The sequence below is a fragment of the Peromyscus eremicus genome, chromosome 7, assembly GCF_949786415.1.
Source record: "Peromyscus eremicus chromosome 7, PerEre_H2_v1, whole genome shotgun sequence".
Classification (NCBI taxonomy): Eukaryota; Metazoa; Chordata; class Mammalia; order Rodentia; family Cricetidae; genus Peromyscus; species Peromyscus eremicus.
Window position 1 is genome coordinate 67,117,807 of NC_081422.1, and position 20,601 is coordinate 67,138,407.

General features: G+C 48.4%; 1 protein-coding gene across 5 annotated transcripts in view; it reads left to right on the top strand.

Moving 5' to 3' along the window:
* The first annotated feature begins 10,143 nt into the window (after positions 1–10,143).
* Positions 10,144–20,601, top strand: part of Nedd4 (NEDD4 E3 ubiquitin protein ligase) — a 93,654-nt gene continuing 83,196 nt past the window's right edge. For all 5 annotated transcript variants that reach the window (XM_059268223.1, XM_059268225.1, XM_059268224.1 and 2 more), the window contains exons 1-3: positions 10,144–10,273; positions 16,136–16,303; positions 17,427–17,500. In XM_059268223.1, coding sequence (XP_059124206.1) covers positions 10,229–10,273; positions 16,136–16,303; positions 17,427–17,500 — 287 coding nt within the window. In that variant the 5' untranslated portion in view covers positions 10,144–10,228. The remainder of the gene's footprint in view (positions 10,274–16,135; positions 16,304–17,426; positions 17,501–20,601) is intronic.

The following is a 20,601-nucleotide window of genomic DNA, read 5'->3' on the forward strand; positions in this document are numbered from 1 at the left end:
GCCAGTTTTATGAAGGCGTTTTCTCCATTTTGATCCATCTTCTTAGATACGTCTAAATTTGTGTCAAATTGGCAACAATCAACTAGCACTGTTAGATAAGGGGAATGCAGTGAGCGAGAGGCACATTCTTCCTGAGCTGGTTTAATATCCTGGTAAGGATGCCAGCTCTGGTCTTTGTTTGTGGTAGTGATGGAGAATGAACTCGATGCTCACACACATTATACAACCCCTAGATCCAGTTTTAACACCCTGCTGAGTAGTTCTTTGAAGTTTGGACGTAAGTATGGCATAAAGCAAATGATACAGATGTATCTGAATTGTATCAGTAGTCAAAACCAAACCAAACCAAACCGGGACTTGGGGTGTTAGAATTGATACATGGGGCAGAGAACTAACCACCCAATTCTAATCCCTAAAGAGACACAGAGGACACTCGCTTGACACAGGCAGCAGGAAGAGCCTGGTGAGGACATCCCGGAGCAGCTCATTGACTGTCCTCTCTAGAGCAAGACAGCAATAGTGAATATATTCATGGAATCATTAAATTATTAATGAATTATTAAAAATGATAGGATTCTGGCCCTTGAGACGGCTCATCTGGCCAAAAGCTTGTGTCTGATCACTTGAGTTCGACCCCTGGGACTTACATCAAGGTGGCAGAAAAGAATGTCTCCACTACGTTGTCCTCTGGTTCCCACAGGTGTGCTGTGACAAGTGTGTACTCTCTCTCCATAATAATAAATACATTTTTATTTTTTTAAAGATTTATTTATTTAGCCGGGCGGTGGTGGCGCACGCCTTTAATCCCAGCACTCGGGAGGCAGAGCCAGGCGGATCTCTGTGAGTTCGAGGCCAGCCTGGACTACCAGTGAGTTCCAGGAAAGGCGCAAAGCTACACAGAGAAACCCTGTCTCGAAAAACCAAAAAAAAAAAAAAAAAAAAAAAAAAAAGATTTATTTATTTATTATGTACACAGAAGAGGGTGCCAGATCTCATTACAGATGGTTGTGAGCCACCATGTGGGTGCTGGGAATTGAACTAGTGACCTCTGGAAGAGCAGTTGGTGAGCCATCTCTCCAGCCCTATATTTTTTAAAGATTAAGAAAAATGCTGGGGTTGGGGATTTAGCTCAGTGGTAGAGCGCTTGCCTAGCAAGCGCAAGGCCCTGGGTTTGGTCCTCAGCTCTGAAAAAAAAAAGACAAAATAACAAAAAAGAAAAATGTTGAGTGGTAGTGACACACAACTTCAATTCCAGCTTTTGGGAGGCGAATCTCTCAGTTCGAGGCTAGCCTGGTTTGTTCGAGGCTAGCCTGGTTTGTTCGAGGCTAGCCTGGTTTGTTCGAGGCTAGCCTGGTTTACAGAGCGAGTTTCAGAACAGACAGGGCTACACAGAGAAACCCTATCTTGAACCTCCCACCCCCCAAAAAAGATTAAGAAAATGACGGATTCTGGAGGAGCAGAGAATTGTGGACAACCCTACCGGGTGATAAGTTAGCTGAACAATGGTATGGTGGTCCTGGTAGGTAGGAGCTACCCACAAAGGGTAGCAGTGGGCTGGACTGGTCATGATGAGTTGGTGATAGACCCACTCACAGACCGTGTTTCCTGTTACCGCAACAGTCAGGCACTGCTAGGTTAGAAATCTTAGCTCCTGGTGTGGAGTAGCGAGGGTGTGTCTTCCAGGAGATGTAGTGGGGGTTCTGCTGTGCTCAAAGCTATGACTATCTCCCCAGACACTTAAGCTCCCCATGCTGTGCACTAGCACACAAGGAGTTACTGGGTCAAGGGACGCAGCTCAGCTGGTAGGACAGGACGCTTGCCCAACGTGCGTGAAGTCTTGGGTTCAGTTCCTCGAACAACATAAACTGCGTGTAATGGCACACGCCTGTAATCATAGCACTCGGGGGTGGAGATAGGGGAATTAGAAAGTTGAAAATTATCTTCACTACCCAGGGAGTTGTGGGCCAGTCTAGGAAACCTGAGACCTTGTCTCAAGGGAAAACACAAAAAGTTACCATGTTACCAGTGCTATACTGTACCCTGGGTCTTAGGCTTCTCCCACCGGACTATGTGGTAAGGCTGGGTCTCTATCCCCTGGGCTTGGTCCCCAGCATGTCACTACTGGGATGTGGAGGAGTTTTGGGGAGGTAGGATCTAATGGTGGTCTTTAGATCTCTAGGGATGAGCTCCTGATGGGGACTGTGGGACACCCACCTCTTTCTTTCATTCCCTTTCTAACCATGAGTTGAGTAGATTAGCTCCACCAGGCCTTCCCACCACATGCGCTTCATTAACACAGGCCCAAACCACAGGGCCATCCAGTCATGGGCAGAAACATCCACCCCGGCAATCAAAGCGCGGCTTTTCTCTTTACGGTTATTGCGGGCGTTTGCCATACAGATAAAGAGCTGGCTCCCGTGAGGGGCAACGGTTGGGCCACTAACGAAGGCCAGCAGAATAGGTGCTGGACTCGGGGGCAGGGTGCCCTGGTTACACATCTCAGTACCTGCACGTCTACTGCTAACTGTAAATGAACACTGAAGGCAGCAAGCAGAATTAATGATTCATACCCTCTGGGGATGAAAACCTGAGTCACTAATAGGGCAACAGCCCAGATCTGCTGAATGCTGGCCAAGGGCGGTGACATTTGGAATGGATAGGCTAGAAGGGAGATGAAGTGTATCAGCGTTGCCCTGAGACCAGGTTATATGGGGGATACTACAGCTCATCCCCTGAACCCTAGCCTACTGAGTTCTGAAGGGATAAAAGCTGTCCATGACCTCATAGGCTTTGTGACCGACTGGACTAATTCGGGGCAGAACTGGGTGTATCAGATTCCTCTTTCTCCCCGCTGTGGCCTCTCAGTCAGCTTCCTGAGGTCCTTGCTGCAGGCATCAGCTATGTGGAGGATTAATCTGGAAGCTATTCACTTCCAGGGCTCAGCACAGCTCTCTCTCTGTGTTCTTGGGCCTCGTCGCCTCTGCTTTTCAAGATGCCTGCAGTTGTCTACTCAGCCATTCTCCACATGAGCAAAATTGGAAATGGTAAGGGAGTTCACACCCTAGTCCAGCAAAGATGGAAACTAGCCGGCAAACACTCTTCCTGGGAAGGACAATTCTGAGGTACGCTCCAGATGGCTCTTCACGTCCTAATTGAGAACCCCAACTCCAGAGTACAGGCTCCGTATCCCAGAACCTTTGCACCACGGTAGCTCTTTGCCCTGCTTACTCTTCCCCGTCCTCTCCTGGAGCTCGCCCCACACACATGCTGCTAATTCGTTTAGTGGCTGGTACCCTGTGGGGACATTGCCATGGTCCTTAGGGTTGCCTGTTACTGAAAACGCACTGGCTGCACGAACTTCAGAGTATAGCCTTTCACCCCATCTGCCACCGGAGAGCAAATATGTACAGCTGGCCTTTGCCCCTGGAAGTCAGGGTGAGCAGATTCAGTGTCTCCCGGGTGGGAAAGGGGCCTCGGAGAAAACGGAGACATTGTAACATTTGTGTTCAACGAGACCAAAAGCCAGGTAGTGGTGGTACACGCCTTTAACCCCAGGACTTGGGTGGAACTCTGTGAATTCCAGGCCAGCCCTGTCTGCAGGGAGAGTTCCAGGACAGCCAGGGCTCCACAGAGAAACCCTGTCTCAGGAAAAAAAAAAAAAAAAAAAAAGGCATCAGAAGGTTGGGGTGTTGGCTCCAGGGCTAAGAGTCTTTGCTGCTCTGGCAGAGGACTCAGCCTGTAACTCAAGCTGTAGGGGATCTGACAGGCACTGGTATACAGGTGTGCACACACACACACACACACACTAAAAAAAACCCAAAAAACAAAATAGAACCAGTAACAAACTGACATTAGCTATGGAACTCAGTAAGATGGAGGTAGAAGGAGAGAGAGAGAGAGAGAGAGAGAGAGAGAGAGAGAGAGAGAGCGCTCCAGCACTCAGGTTCAATTTCTATTGTAGGGTAAACTGGTGGAGGACAGAAGAGAGGGAGGCAAGGAGTATGGATTGAAGTTACTCACCGTATCCTTGGGAAATGAATAGGTAAGAATGCCATTCCAGAGACGGGGAGTGGGAGGACGGACTTTTCAGATGCACTGGGTTTAAGGGCTCTTCATGGTATTCTGATAGAGCTAACTAGTATGAAACACAGCCCCAAAGCTTAAGAAATACATAAAAAATGAGGAGGTTACGGCAAGATATTAATGTGAAAACATACTGTGTGTGTTCATGTGTGTGTGTGTTCATGTGTGCGTTGTGCACATACGGAGGCCAGGAGACAGTCCCGGGTGTTGTTCCTCATGAGCCATCCATCTTGTTTTCTGAGACAAGGTCTCTCACTTGCCCACTGAGTAGACTGAGGTGGCCTGCCAGCAAGCCCCAGGGACCTGCCATCCCCACCTCCCCAGCGACACTGGATTACAATCCCTAACCTGCTTGTGTTTCGAGGAGTGTGAGTGAACTCAGGTCCCCATGCTCAAGCAGCAAGCCATCTCCTCAGCCCTGCTGTGAAATTTCTTTCTTTCTTTTTTTTGAGACAGGGTTTCTCTGTGTAGCCCTGGCTATCATGGAACTCACTCTGTAGACTGGGCTGGCCTCGAACTCACAGAGATTGCCTGCCTCTGCTTCCTGAGTGCTGGGATCAAAGGCGTGCGCCACCACCGCCTGGTTTAAATAACAGCCCTTTTTGTTTGGTTTTGTTTTTTGAGACTGGGTCTCTCTACATAGCTCAGGCTGCCCTAGAACTCACTATGTAGACCAGGCTGGCCTTGAACTCAGAGATCTGCCTGTTTCTGCCTCTGAGTGCTGGGATTCAAGGCGTGCGCCATCACAACTGGTGAAATTTTTTTGACAATGATTAGTGTTCTGGGAATATCCGGCCACCTTTCCCCCTCATCAGGCAGCAGCAGTGCTTCCGAATGACTGCCCTCAGGGCAGAGAGGAGAAGGCACCCCCCTCTGATCGCACCCCCCTCTGATCGGTTTCAATAGAGACCTTTGAATTTCCTGGGAGAGAAAATTAAGTTCAGGAGAAGGCTTTCTTTCTTTCTTTCTTTCTTTCTTTCTTTCTTTCTTTCTTTCTTTCTTTCTTCTTCTTTAATAGCTTGGATTTTGAGAACCAAGAGTCAAAATGACACCATCAGGAGGCAGATTTGGGTGGGGGACAATGGAAAAGCCAGCTTTCCACCCTGATGAGAAGACAGATAGATGAATGTTTGTTTCTGAGGAGCATTCCCTGCCCATGCGCTCACTGCTGAGTTTCAGTGCGGGCAGCTGTGCTCCCTGATCACTGTCAGAGGCACAGGAGAAAAGGAGGTCTGCCATTTCCTGTGTGAGATTTGCACAGCTCTGCTGGCAGCGCCCAGCAGAGGAGCTGCCCACAAGTGACAGTGTGGTGCTTGTAATTCCGTCTCCAGGGAAGTCAGGAAGAGTTTCCACAGTCCCCAAAAGTGCAGGGGAACCAGGAGCCCTTAGAGATGGGATGCCAACCGAAGGATGTTGTGCAAACCAACAACTGTGCAATTCAACAGTGTGGCCAGGGTAAAATGCCAGGCTCTCCCCTCCATGGTCATGGGCATACACAAGCGTCCTGGGCTGAGCTTGGAACCATTAAAAGATGAACACAGGCACATTAACATTTCAGGGTTCATTTGAGCAAAATATGGCTTACAAACTGGGTGACAGAATTGGAAAAGGGCCGGGCGGTGGTGGCACACGCCTTTAATCCCAGCACCCGAGAGGCAGAGCCAGGCGGATCCCTGTGAGTTCGAGGCCAGCCTGGTCTACAGAGCGAGATCCAGGAAAGGCGCAAAGCTACACAGAGAAACCCTGTCTCGAGAAAAAAACAAAACAAAACAAAACAAAACAAACCCAGAATTGAAAAAGGTTCAGAGAACTCCAGAGTAGATAGTGAGCTTTTATAAACTAAATAGGAAAGAAAAGAAATTACTTGAGGCCAGCCTAGTCTACAGGGCTAGTTCCAGGCCAGCCAGGGCCACACAGAGAAACCTTGTCTGGGGGAGCAGGGGAGAAATTACTTGGGGGCCAGCAAGAAGGCTCCACAGGCAGCCCTTGCCACCCAGCCTGATGTTTTGAATTTGATCCCTGGGGCCCACACTCGGGAAGGAGAGAAGTGACTCTGCACGTTGTCCTCTGACCTTTGCATGCCTGTGCACACTCATACATTTGCTCAATCCATCAATCCACGCCAAAACAGGAGACTTGGTTGGCTTCAGCTGGGTGTGTCTGCATTATGCGGGCGCTGAGACAGGACAGAAACATGGGGAGATGACGGACACAGGGGAATATTGAGAATGGAGAAGCCTAGCCCAAGAGCGTGGGCTCATGGGTAAAGTGCTTGCCTTGCAAGCGTGAGGACCTCAGTTTGATTCCCACGATCCAGGTGAAAGAGTTGGGTGTGGTAGCATATGCTTGTAATCCTGGGTCCTGAGAAGAAGACAGATGAATTCTGGGGGTTGCTGGCTGACCAGCCCTACCTACCCATCGAGTTACAGGTCAGTGAGAATAAAAAATACGAAGTATGTGTGTGTGTGTGTGTGTGTGTGTGTGTCGGTCATAAGAAGGAGAAGTTGTTGGGTTGCACATCTAAGGTGAACATATGGTCTCCATACACCATGTACACCAGCACTCACATTGCACGAGCGCACCACACACACACACACACACACACACACACACACACACACACCCCTAACATTTGCTTGAGGCCCTCCCCCACCTCCGGGCTATACACCTGCAGTCTATTCCGATTCTCATCAGAAACCCCAGTTACAGCAGAAGAACATGTCCCAACTCCTTGCGCAATCCTAGAGGCCCTGATTTTATCGTACCTGACTGAAATCCCATCCAGGGCATCTCTGGAGCCACCCTAGAATCTCACTTCACAAAAAGAGAGGAAAACAATTCCTCAGCAACTCTTTGAGATGTAACTTGAGACCACCGGCATGCTATGTCCTCGGCTTAGGCACGTAGGCAGTGTTTTCTTTGAGAAGCCCACGCCCATGCTCTTGGCGGTGTACGCTTTATTCTCTCTTCTATTTTTCATAAACTCCAACTCTGCTTCACACAGGTTAATCCTGAAATTCTTTTCTGTGGTGTGGCTGAGGATCTGGTTTTGCCTGAGGACGGGTCACCGAAAAAGACCTCAGGCTGCCGCAGGTGACCGTGTGAAGCTGGGTCTCCATCCCTGCCACTACAGACAGGAAGGACTGTGTGGGAAGGATCTTTGTGGAGTCTGCTTGAGGTTCTAGCTCCCAGGTTCCAGTGGGCTTCACTTCGCTTCCCAGGAAGGCAAGGTGCTGGACTTTTCAAGTACTTATTTCAACACACTTGTAAGAGAATAAAAAGAGAAGGATTTGAGTTAAAAATCTGAAAAACTGAGGTCTAGAGTACCTACATCACTATATATGTAACTACAGTTACCATAACCATACCACATATAGGGTTCTTCAGAAGAACAGAACCAAGAATATAAGGATATATAAAAGGGACTATTATGAGGACTCTGGAAACCCATGTTCAATCGACCGACTCCACAAAGTTGTGTCTGATCTCCACATGCTCACTGTAGCACACAAGCCACACATACACCCCCACCCCCACCCCCATGAATATTCCATAGAGCTGAGAGAATACACAGAGAAAGGGTTTTTTCCATTAATTCTTTTTCATTTCAGGAGCTGGCTTCACAGGGCCCCCCCCAGTTTTCTGCGGGGAGATAGTAATCACTCCTGTTTATCGTACCTAAGCACCTGCCAGGTTATTCCTTCCTTATGATTTTCACCGGATGGAAAGAAAAGAACCATGAGTCAAAACTGGGATTTGGAATTATCATCAAATGCTTCAGCTCATAATCTCATGGGAATTTCTCAATGATCCTATTGCCAATTTCAAGCTGTCTGTTCTTCCATCATTAAATAAAACACCAGTAATGGAATTGATTCCTGATCTTGTTTGAAATAACATGAATGACCTACTTAAAATTAAATATAAAAAAAAATACACAGTGCCGGGTGTGATGGTGCATGTCTTTAATCCCAGCACACAGGGAGCTCCAGCAGGCACGTCAGTGTGAGTTTGAGGGGCTTCTTGGTCTACACAGTGAGACCCTGGTAATTTAAAACACAACAAAACAACACAGTGAGATATTAGGAGAAAGTATTACTCTAAAAATAACAGACATATGGAATATATTCAGATTTTCTTCATCGTCTCCTCCTTCTCCTCTTCTTCCTCCTTTTGAGACAGGTCTCACTAGCTCTGGCTGCCCTGGAACTCACTTTGTAGATCAAGTTGGCCTCAAACTCAAGAGATCCTCTGGCCTCTGCCTGAGTGCTGGGATTAAAGGCAATCGTCACTGTGATTAGCTTATTTTATTCTTAACACCTAAGAACACAAGATATGTGAGTTTATAAAGCTAAAGAGTTGATTCTACATCTGCCTGTTTATTTACTTATTTGTGAGGCTGGGGGCTCCAGCCTAGGCCTTGCACATTCTACCAGTAATGTACACACTAATCCCACGATTGTGGTTAGATCTTGACTATTTAGGAATACTGTGCCCATATTTACTTGTCCCATCTGTTCTAACACAAATGATAAAATATGGATTACATATTAACAGAATTCCGACAGCTAGGATGAATGAAATGGATTCTGACAAAGTTCAACGAAATATTATGTAAACAATCAATTGCTCACACTTGTCAACATTTTAAAAGGTGACTCGTAAATTCAGAACTTGTTTAATTTTCTTTGGGAAAATTGCAATAGGAGCTGTAAAAAGCATTTATTTATTTTGTAGGTACGCGTGGAGGTCAGAGAACGACTTGCTGGATAGAGTCAGTTCTCGCCTTCCTCCATGTGGGTGTGGGGCGCCGGGCTCCTTTGTTGTGAAGCTTGCTGGCTGACCAGGGAGGGCCTTTACCTCCATTAGCTCTCTCGCGATCCCTGAAATCAGGTCTGCGAGTCTCTATTTCGGCAACATTTTGTAACTATAGAAAATACAAGATATCATGGTGGCCTGTAATCGAGGCTCGGGAGGGGTGAGTCAGAAGGAAGCTGAGTTGGAGGCTGGCCTGGGAGACACCCCAAGCCCTGTCTCCAAACAAGAGGAATAGCGGCTCTCTTTCCCTCCCCCACCCTTTCTTTCTTCCAGCTAGGCGCGCTTGGATGGCTTCCTAAGCCTGGTGGCTGGAATGGGAGCCGACTCTCCCACCCCCACCCCCACCCCCAGATTTAGGCCTGCGCATTCCCTTCCCGGGTCCTAAGATGGCTTCGGACCCGCCAGACCACGTTTTCAGAGGTGGATCCTGGCTGGGACTAAGCACGCCTAATCTGCGGGCTCTCCACGCGGGGCCGAGTCGTGCCGGGCTCCCGGGGAGACCCGTTGTGGTTGTTGTCGAACAAAAACCGCAAGATTTGCTTTACTCTGCGGAAAAGCGTCGTCGTCGTCGTCGTCGTCCCTGCGGCCTCCCCTCCCCCCACCTCCCCGCCCCCACCGACTCCCCCCTCCTTCCTAGGCGGGGGCTGCGGGCTTCAGCCACCCACCTCCCCCGCCCCCGCCCCCCGCGCGGGCGCGCGCGCCCCCGCCGCGGGCCCCACCACGCGCAGGCGCGCTGCGGAGGGGGCGCCTTGTGTCTGGAGGCCCCCGCCACGCTGGCTGCAGCCCAGCCCCCCGCGCCCGGCCCCCCGCGCCCAGCCCCCCGAGCCCGGGCCCCGCCACGCTGGCTGCAGCCCAGCCCCCCGCGCCCAGCCCCCCGCGCCCGGCCCCCCGCGCCCGGGCCCCGCCACGGTGGCTGCAGCCCAGCCCCCCGCGCCCCAGCCCCGCCACGATGGTTGCAGCCCAGCCCCCCGAGCCCGGGCCCCGCCACGATGGTTGCAGCCCAGCCCCCCGAGCCCGGGCCCCGCCACGATGGTTGCAGCCCAGCCCCCCGAGCCCGGGCCCCGCCACGATGGTTGCAGCCCAGCCCCCCTTGCCCCAGCCCCCCTTGCCCCGGCCCCGCCACGCTGGCTGCAGCCCAGCCCCCCGCGCCCCAGCCCCGCCGCCCGCGCAGCCGCGGTGCGCCGCGCCCCGCCCCTTCCCGCCGCGCGCCCCTGCACCCCCCCGCGCGTACCCGGGGTGGGCCTCAGCCGCAGCGCCCGCCTCCTCGCTTTCCTCTCCCGCCGCTGCAGCCTGGGCGGGGCGGTTCGTCCAGCGTGTGAGCTCGGACATGGCAGCCGAAGAGGCGGAGGCGCCGGGGCTCCCGGAGGACGAGGTGCGGGGCGGTTGCGGGACCGCTCGGGGGGACCTCCATCGAAGCGGGGGAGGCGGGTGATCGGGGCCCGGGCCCCGCCGCGCGCCCCGGAGCGGGCCCCGCGGGCAGGGAGCGGTGGAGAGGGGCGAGCACGAGGCGGCTTGCGGGAGCTAGGCCGCCCACCACCCCCACCCCCACCCCGGGGCCTGCTCGCCCCGCTGCCCAGGGCCATCGCCCTCTCGGGCGGCCTCCGGGGGCCCTGGCTGCGGCCTGGGCGAGCGCACCGTGCCTCTCGGGGAGGGCGATGGCTTGGGTGGGGCGCCATCCCGGGGGGCCCCCCGCATCCCGCTCCTGCCGCAGCGGGAGCGGACAGAACTTGGCGCCTTGCCCTACGATGGCTTCCCGGGGAGGCCAGGGCCAGGGTGGGAGCGCGGGGCGGTGGGATTCCTTGGACAACGTGGCAGTTGTCGGGTGGGGGGGAGCGCATGCTTTGTTTCACGGCCCTTTGTTCGGGTAAAAAAAAAAAAAGGCGAGGGCCGGAGAAATATAAATACTTTAAAGACCCCCCCACCCCACCCCACAGCTGTTGGCTTTGAAAAACCGCAGTCCTGCGATGTGAAGCAGGCGAAGCCCTCTGTTAGGAGTCGAACAACTTAATCGCGACTTGGCCTCGCGCTCACGAAATTTTCGTGAGGCCCCCTTGAGGGAGAGCTTCGATGGAGCTGGCGGTCGTCTTAAATGGGTGGGGCATGGAAGGCCTCGCAGCGTTTCACAGTGACCCTTTCAGATTGTGTGTGCGTGTGTGTGCGTGTGCCCGTGTGCGCGCGTGTGCATCAGATCTGCGAGTTCCTGCCGCTCAATCGAGCGGTCACATGTACCTTTTATCAGGATCGGACCCCGTTAGCCCGAAATCCCCAACCCCCCGATTTCTATTCTTTTCTCAGGTACCTCCAGACGCTGTTGCAATGCTGCATTCTCTGAGCAAGTTGGCGCCCTCCATTTTCCCCCTTCCCCGAAAGCTTTGTGTTTATCAACAGCGGGCACTTTATTAATGTAGAATGATGGCTGCGGGGTATTTTGAAAACCTTTTTTTTTGTGTTGCGGTTAGAATAAGATTTCTTAGGCCATCCTTGGATTTTTCTACAAGGGTGGAGTGGAAGACATTACGTGAAATATTTGATTTCTTAGGCGGTCCTTTGTTTTTTTTTCCTCCATCGGTGGAATGGAAGACATATTACGTGAAATATTTGGTTTCTTAGGCGATCCTTTGTTGTTTTTTTCCTCCATCGGTGGAATGGAAGACATACTACGTGAAATATTTGATTTTTATTGTTTAGGCGATCCTTTTTTTCTTTTTTTCTTTTTTTTTTCTTTTCTCCATGAGTGGAATGGCAGACATTTTACTGAAATAAGCCAAGCGTAGAGAGATGGGTATTTAAGATTCTACCCATGGGAAACCTAAAACGTTTTTGTTATAAAAATTGTAGGTAGAGGGGCTGGAGAGATGGTTTAGTGATTAAAAGCGCTTGCAAAGGACCGAAGTTCAGTACTCAGCACCCTTATGGGGCAGCTCATAACCTGTAATTCCAGCTCCAGGAGATCTGATGCCTTCCTCCTGCCTTTGGCTCCTGCGCAAGCGCATGGACACACACACACACACACACACACACACACACACACACAAAAGAATAGTCTTTATTTAAAAAGTTGAGAGTAGATTGGTGATTACCAGAGGCCTGGAAGAGCAGTTTTGGGGGCGTGGGAGGCAGGCAAAGGCTGTTAGTGGGTACTGAGTCACAGTTGGAAGCAGTGAGTTCTTAAATGCACGGTGGGTTGAATGTCTACATACTTCAGAATGGCACAGGAGGGGCTGTAGAGATGGCTCAGCAGTTAAGAGCAATTGCTACCTTTGCAGAGGACCTGGGTTTGGTTCCCAACATCCGCATGGTGGTTTACAACCATCTGAAATGATGCCCTCTTATGACCTCTGGAAGTCAGCCATGGACACGGTGCATATGAATACATGCAGCCAAGACACTCTCCTCCACACAAAATAAGTAAACCTTTAGAAAAAAGTTGAGTTCTCAGGTCACGCTCAGACTGTGGTGATGGGCAGAGGGATGGTTCTAGTCCCTTAGTCCCCAGAAGCAGTCCTCAGCCTGCTCTAGCTAGGGGTGATAGTCTGACTAGTGCCCGTTACTGTTGTGTAGACGGAGTTAGATAATGCACACTGCGTAACCACCCAGTGTGCAGGACCTCAGGCTGGCATCCTGCCCTGTCCTGGGGCTTTCTCTGGCTACATGGAGGCTGGCTCTTCCCTCACCTCCTTCCAGCAAAGCCAGCTGATCACAGACTAAATATTCCCCCAATCTCTTGTCCCCGTATCTGTATTCCTGATTACCTTTTTCATTTGCCCAGCTGAACTAAAAATCGGAGCGGCACCTAGTAGGTGCTCAGCAGTAACTGGGGTAGAAACTCCACCTCTGTAGTAGGGACTGTTAGAGTCCCACGATGAAGGAAGGTCTAGATGTGTGTTCCATGGCTCAGATTTCCTCCATCTTTTTATGTCTATTCGTGCACATTAAGGAAAGCCAGTGAAGTAGGGGATAGAGACAGACATGGTGAGCATCTTCCTCTGCGGTGGTAATTGGGTTATTAATATTTACTCAGCAGACGTTCATTACTGTTCTGTGTGCATTGTGCCAAGCACCAGGGATACGGAAAGGGTAAAAGACTGCCAGCCTCCAAGGACTTCACTGTCTGGTGGAGAGACAGAAGTGTTCTGCTTTCTAGTTGTCGTTGGCAGCTCATCGATGTCATTTGGCATTTATTTTCTGGTTTATCACAAAACTAAATGGGGGCCTGGAACCTATACCACCCTCACCCCACACCCCCACCCCTCCACACTTTTATTTAAAGAAGGAAACATGGCTGCTTTGCCACCTTTTGAACTCATAGACGAGTCTGGGAGTAGGCAGCCCTCCGCTGTTGATTAAAAGTGGTTGGGCTGAGGGTGTGGCTTAGTTGGAGTGTTCGCTTAGTATGCCTGAAGCTATGGATTGGATCCTCAGCACTGCATAAACAGATGTGCTAGCCCATACTTTAAATCCCAGGACATGGGAGACAGGGGCAGGAGGATTTCTGTGAGTTTGAGGCCAGTATGGCCAGGACAACCAGGGCTACATAGAGAGACCTTGTCTCCGGGGAAAAAAAAAGTCTAAGGTATTTTATCAGTCCATCATAGCACACACCTGTAATCCCAGCACTTGGCGAAGCTGAGAGCCAGACAGTCACCTGACTGTAAGACCAACCGGTGCTAATACCGTGAGCTCCTATCTCCAAAAGAAGGAAATAGATTCAAACCCATTTGAAACAAGGAGAAATGCATAGAAATGGCATGAAATGTGCAGAATTGTGAGGGTTAAAGCATGCTGAAGTGGATCTAACGCCTCTCCCACTTTCCACGAGTCTTCGTTCTTCCTTGTCTGCCCTGTGGAAAGAGGTCCTGTTTGCAGACATTTTACATTACAGCATTAGCTAAGTGAAGAAGTGTGATAGCTTACACGATGTGCTCCAGCGGCCCTTAGGATTTACAGTGGGAAGCAGCTCCTGTCACCCTCTTCGTCCTGAAACGGGCTCACTGTGTAACCTGGGATTCTGTGTGTAGACCAGGCTGGCCGTGAGCTCAGAGACCTGCCTGTCTCTGCCCCCTAGGAGCGCGCCGGGATTGGAGGTGCCAGGCATTTCTCACCAGTCATTGATGGGAAGGAAGGAAGTGGACCAGGGGATGGTTACCTGATATCCTTCCAGCCTCCTCCTCCCCGGGGTACTGCTGCCAGACCTCTAGAGGCTGGAAACTTTCCTAGTTAGTGTTGGTGAGAAGTAGGTTTCTTAGTTAGATGCACCTGCTGCAGATGGGGGTGGAATCAGATGATTACCACTCCATTTTTGACTTTCTCTGCTGACAAGCATCTGTGTGCGAGGATTGAATTTTCCTACAAAAGAATTACAGTGTTGAGGCTGGAGAGAAGGCTGAGCAGTTGAGAACACTTGCTGCTCTTGTAGAAGACTGAGTTCAGTTCCCAGCACTCATTAGGCAGCTCACGATTGCCTGTAACTTGAGCTCCAGGGGACCTTGTACCACCCTCTTCTGGCCGCCACAAGGACCCCCACACAGACACACACATACAATTAAAAATACTAAGAGTAAACCATAACAAAAAAGGAGGCCAGTGTTCGAGGCTGGAGGAGAGTGGTTTATGGATCAAGTGCCTGTCTGGCAGGACTGGTTTATGGAGGTGATAGTACACACGGCACAACTGATTTATGGAGGTGATAGTACACACCTGTAATCCAAGTGTCTGGAAGTGGAGGCGGGGTCACTAGAGTTCAAGATGAGATTCTCCTGCCTGCATCCTGCATGTAGGCATGCTCTCTACCAGTTCAGCTGTGTCTCCAGCCCTGACTCTTTCCTAATTAACACAATAGGAATACTAGGAAATTCTTTTGATTTTTTTTCTGAAATAATAGAAATTAAATTTACTCTGTGTGTGTGTGTGTGTTCATGTGCCATGGTGCATGTGTGAAGTTAGAAGACAAGCTTATGGGAGTCAGTTGTCTTCCGCCCTGTGGGTCCCAGGACATGAACTCAAGTCACAAGACTTGCAGCAGGCACCTTGGAGCCATTTTGCTGACTCTCGTGAGCTTTTAAGGTTTTCTTTTTCACTTTATCCTTACCTGGAATTTTGTTTCTTTTTTTTTTTTTCCTTTCATGATTTTTTGAGATGGGGTTTCTCTGTAGTTTTAGAGCCGGTCCTGGAACTCACCTTGTAGATCAGGCTGGCCTCAAACTCAGAGATCTGCTCAGCTCAGCCTTCCTTCTTACAGCATCCAGGACCACCAGCCCAGGAGTGGCCCCACCCACGGTGGGCAGGGCTCTCCCCCATCAATCACTAGTTACGAAAATGCCTTAATGGGGCTGGAGAGATGGCTCAGTGGTTAAGAGTGCTGACTGCTCTTCCAAAGGTCCCGAGTTCGATTCCCAGAAACCACAGGGTGGCTCACAACCATCTGTAATGAGATCTGGCGCCCTCTTCTGGCCTGCAGGGACACATTCAAACAGAACACTATACATAATAAATAAAAATAAATCTTAGAAAAAAAAAGAAAATGCCTACAGCCTGATCTTAAGGAGGCATTTTCTCCACTGAGGTTCCCTCTTTCAGATGACTATAGCTTGTGTCAAGTTGACATAAAACTAGCCAGCATACATAGCAAATAACAAGTTGGATGTGACTATGTCTGTGTGTCCATAAATTAAAGAGAACGAACACAGTGTTAGCAGGCTGTGGACCGCGTTTGTGGAAGTGGATGTTGTATGAAACTGCCCTACAGATCCCTTAGGCAGGGGTCCAGAACAGTGGGAGGGAGAGGAAGCTGACGGAGCCAGCCAGCAAGCCAGGTTACTAAGTCTCTCATCTTGACTGTGGATTCCAGCCTTGATTTCCCCTCTATGATGGACTGAGGAATTTGTAAGCCAAAAAAAAAAAATCCCCTAAGTGTATTTTTTCTCAGAAGCCGAAATGAATCCATACCTATCCTCTTTTGATTTAAACTGTTTCTAATTTATAGGACAGTTAAGAGAGGGTGTATAACACATACTTCCATAGCCATGAGCTCAGTCCACAGCGTGATAACATTGTGTTCATGCATAGACAGACTCACATTTGACTTTTTATTTGCTAAGCTACTTGAGAATTAAGTTACAGAATTGGTGCCGTTTCCCCCTAAATATTTTGATGTGTACCTTTTTAGATAGAAAATACAATATTTGGTTAATTGGTTGAGAATTTCATAGAATGTATTCTTTTTAAATTTTTACAGGTGTGGGAATTTTGCCTGGATAAGAATGAGGAAGATGGTGTTGGATCCCCTGGAAGTAATGTTACAGACGATTGTGAACCACCTTGTGGGTGCTGGGAGTTCAATCCGGATTCCCTGGAAGAGGATCACCTGCTCTTAACCACCGAGCTGTCTCTCCAGTCCCACAATGTATGTTTTTAAGTTTTGATTTATGCGTACGAGGGTTTTGTCTGTCTGTGTGTTTGTATACCATGTGTGTTCCTAATGTCAGTAGAGACCAGAAGAGGACTTCAGATTCTGGAACTGGAGTTATAGACAGATGGTTGTGAGCCACCATACAGGTGCAGGGAGTTGAATCCAGGTCCTCTGGAAGAGCAGCTAATGCTCTTAACTGCTGAGCTTAACTGCTCAACTATTTCTCCAGCCCTACAACTCTCTTTTTCTTTCTTCCTTTTTTATCTTTTCTGGAGATGATCTCACTATATAATCTTGACTAGCCTGGGCTATCTAGACCAATCTGGTCTCAAATTCAAAGAGATCTGCCTAGTGATTCCTCCAAGGGATTAAAGTGGTGTACCACCACACCCAGCCATATACAGTGTATTTTGATCACATTCACCACACTAACTCCTTCCCCTAGCTCCCCTCAGATGATATGTCCTTTTTTTTTTGTTTTTTTTTTTTTTGTTTGTTTTTGTTTTTTTTTTGGTTTTTCGAGACAAGTTTTCTCTGTGTAGCTTTGTGCCTTTCCTGGAACTCACTTGGTAGCCCAGGCTGGCCTTCCAACTCACAGAGATCCGCCTGGCTCTGCCTCCCGAGTGCTGGGATTAAAGGCGTGCGCCACCACCGCCCGGCTGATATGTCCTTTTTAAGACAAAAAAGTTCTCTCATAAAATCTCATCCTACTATGATAAGCAAAATAATTGGTATTTGACATAATACAGTATGTGTACTGTTATTTATACCTATTTGATGAGACTTTAAAAATAATTAACTTTTCTTAGTAATTATTACAAATGATTGTGAGCTTTTGATTTATGAACACAGCAACAGTGGTAACTTCACTAGTTACAATTTGTCATTAGATTTTTCTTGTAAATGTTAAATTATTGATTGTAATAACTTTAGTTCTTTGCATGTGATCAACTTTATCTAAAAATAGTAATTTCTGTTTTTTCCTTTATGTAACTTTTAATCAGATTAATTATTTTAAAAGTCTTCTCTAATTTGAGTATTACTATTGTATTAGGTTATTATTGTACTAGGTAACTCACAGTTACATGAAAATAAAACAGAACTGTGTGTGTTGTAGGATAACACGCGCGTTGTGAGAGTGAAGGTCATAGCGGGCATCGGCCTGGCCAAGAAGGACATCTTGGGAGCCAGGTACGTACAATACATGGGCTTGGCAGTTTAAAACTGGGCATTTCTTAGGTTTTTTTCTTGAACTTTGATTAAATAAAAATTTGAATGATAATATTAGCAAATTTTGAGGCACAGCGAAATCATTCCAGATTATATTTCTTGGTATCTGAATTAATGAATTTGTAAAATTAAAGATTTATTATTGAGTTCTGCTCCAAGAAATGTATAAAATCTCTAAACCCTTTAGCGGATAACAACCATACCCGGGATAGACTATAAAAAGTAGCTCTCTGGGCATAGAGTGAAGAGAGAAGGCCGTCCTGGTAGGATCTACACCTGGAGGAAAGGCTAGAGTCATTTGTCATTTTAGCAGTTAGTCTGAGCCAGGCGGTGGTGACACACCATTAATCCCAGCACTTGGAGGCAGAGGCAGGTGGATCTCTGAGTTCAAGGCCAGCCTGGTCTACAGAGGGAGTTATAGGACAGCCAGGGCTACACAGAGAAACCCTGTCTGGAAAACAAAAAGGAATTAGTCTGAAGCTTCATAGAATCATAAGCTGGAGCAGTGGCTGGTCGTTGCCACAGCCTGAAAATCTGGAGGGTGGTGGGCTCCGTGGGGGAGAAACAGAAGATGGACTCTGAAGGAAGCATGGCAGTGGTGCAGATTCTGGAAGAAAAAGGGCCGCACTCCGCTGATGTCAAAGGTCTGAGCCGAGGGTCATTGCCCAACAAACAGGGTTTGTGACCCTTGTCCACACAAGATAGATAAACAGAGGAAACATTCTCTGCAGCCCAGCTTACACTGTCCATGGTACAACATGTCACCACCTGGTCTGCAAAGATCCAGGGAATGGAACACAGAAAATAAAGAGTATATGAACAGGATCGGGTGGCGCATGCCTTTGTTCCCAGCACTTGGGAGGCAGAGGCAGGCAGATCTCTGAATTTGAGGACAGTCTGGTCTAGAGTGAGTTCTAGGACAGCCAGTGCTATATAGAGAGACACTGTCTCCAGAAAAACAAAAAATACAAAAAAAGTAAAAAAAAAAAAGAAAGAGTATATGCTCAAGGTAAGTCAAAACATTAGAAGTCTCGGGTATGAAATAGAGACCAAATAAATAAACAATGAATTAAAAGGAAAATTCTACAGGTATAAAACGGTATTTGAAATTAAAAATGCATGGGTTGGGCTGGAGAGATGGCTCAGAGTTTAAGAGCAATGACTGCTCTTCCAGAGGTCCTGAGTTCAATTCCCAACAACCACATGGGGGATCACAACCATCTGTAATGAGATCTGGCGCCCTCTTCTGGCATGTAATCATACATGCAAACAACACTGTGAATGTAATAAATAAAAAAAAAATCTTAAAAACATTATGCCGGGCGATGGTGGCGCACGCCTTTAATCCCAGCACTTGGGAGGCAGATCCAGGCGGATCTCTGTGAGTTCGAGGCCAGCCTGGACTACCAAGTGAGTTCCAGGAAAGGTGCAAAGCTACACAGAGAAACCCTGTCTCAAAAAACCCAAAAAAATAAATAAAATGCTTAGGTGGTTGTGGTAACAGAATGTAGAGCAAAGATGAACTGAATGTATATCAAGAGGAATCATTTACCAGTTAGAAGTTGATAGATATAAAGGAACAATCTGTCATCACTAAGCTCCAGAAAGAAGGGAGAGCTAAATAATGAAAACATTTTTAAAGAGTAAGTTTTGGCCAGGCAGTGGTGGCACACACCTTTAATCCCAGCACTTGGGAGGCAGAGGCAGGCAGATCTCTGTGAGTTCGAGGCCAGCCTGTTCTACAGAGCGAGATCCAGGACAGGCACCAAAACTACACAGAGAAACCATGTCCCAAAAACCAAAAAGAAAAAAGAAAAAGACAATAAGTGTTGAAGCTGGGCAGTGGTGACGCACATCTTTAATTCCAGCACTTGGGAGGCAGAGGCAGGTGGATCTCTGATTTGTGGTCTACAGAGTGAATTCCAGGACAGCTAGAGCTACACAGTGAAACCCTGTCTGGGGTCGGGGGAAAGGATAAGTGAAATCAGTGAAACACAGTTTTTTGTATTAGCAAAAACATCAGGGGCTGTAGATGGCTGTACTGCTCTATAGAGGACCATTCCCAGTGAACTGCCTGTGACCAACTCCAGGGGATCTGATGCCCTCATCTGGCCTCAGCAGGCACTGCACTTAACATGCACATGCATCACTGAATTACTGAATTTGTAAAATTAAAGACAGTGATAAATACAGACATTTGATGCCAGATGGAAGATCACATCCTCAGAAAGGAAAAAAAGATCAGAAACAATATCTGGAATCTACAGATACTTTTCTTTTAATTAAAATTAAATTTGTGTATGTGGGTGTTCTGTCTTTGTGTATGTATGTGTATGTGTGCCTGATGTCCACAGAGGTCGGAAGAGGGTGTTGAGTCACCTGTAACTGGAGTTACCCATGGGTTTGAGGTGCCATGTTTGTGCTAGGAATCAAACCTGGGTCCCTTGCAAGAGCAACAAGTGTTCTTAACCTTATCCAGGGTGCATTGGAGTCATGGTTCCCAACCTTGTCTTTTGGATTCATATTATAGATAAAAGGAACATCCATGGCAAGTACAGCATAAAGAACGGGTGTGTCTGCTGTGACCCTGTAGGGAAGAATAGTGTAAGAGCAGAAAGCATGAGTGAAGGGAGTCATTAAGGGTGTGGGATAAAGACTTAGATAAACCACCCACAGGGACGCAAGGAGTTACAGGTTTGTAAAAGCACAAGTTTGGTTTCTGTTTTTTGTTTTTTGCTTGTTTATTTTGAGACAGGAGACAGAGTTTCTCTGTAACAGCCCTGGCTGTCCTGGAACTCACTCTGTAGACCAGGCTGTCCTGAAACTCAGAGATCTGCCTGCCTCTGCCTCCTGAGTGCTGGGATTAAAGGTGTGAGCCACCATTCCTGCCTATAAAAGCAAAAATTTTTAAAGTACAAAACAAATACTGTTTTTTGAAAGGGAGTAGGGTTAGGGAAGGAAAACATAGAATGAGTTATGACTTGTATCCAGTCATGTCAGTAATTCCATGAAACGTTAATGGAGAGAAGTAACACAAGGTGGGGTTATTACAGGAAATTAGA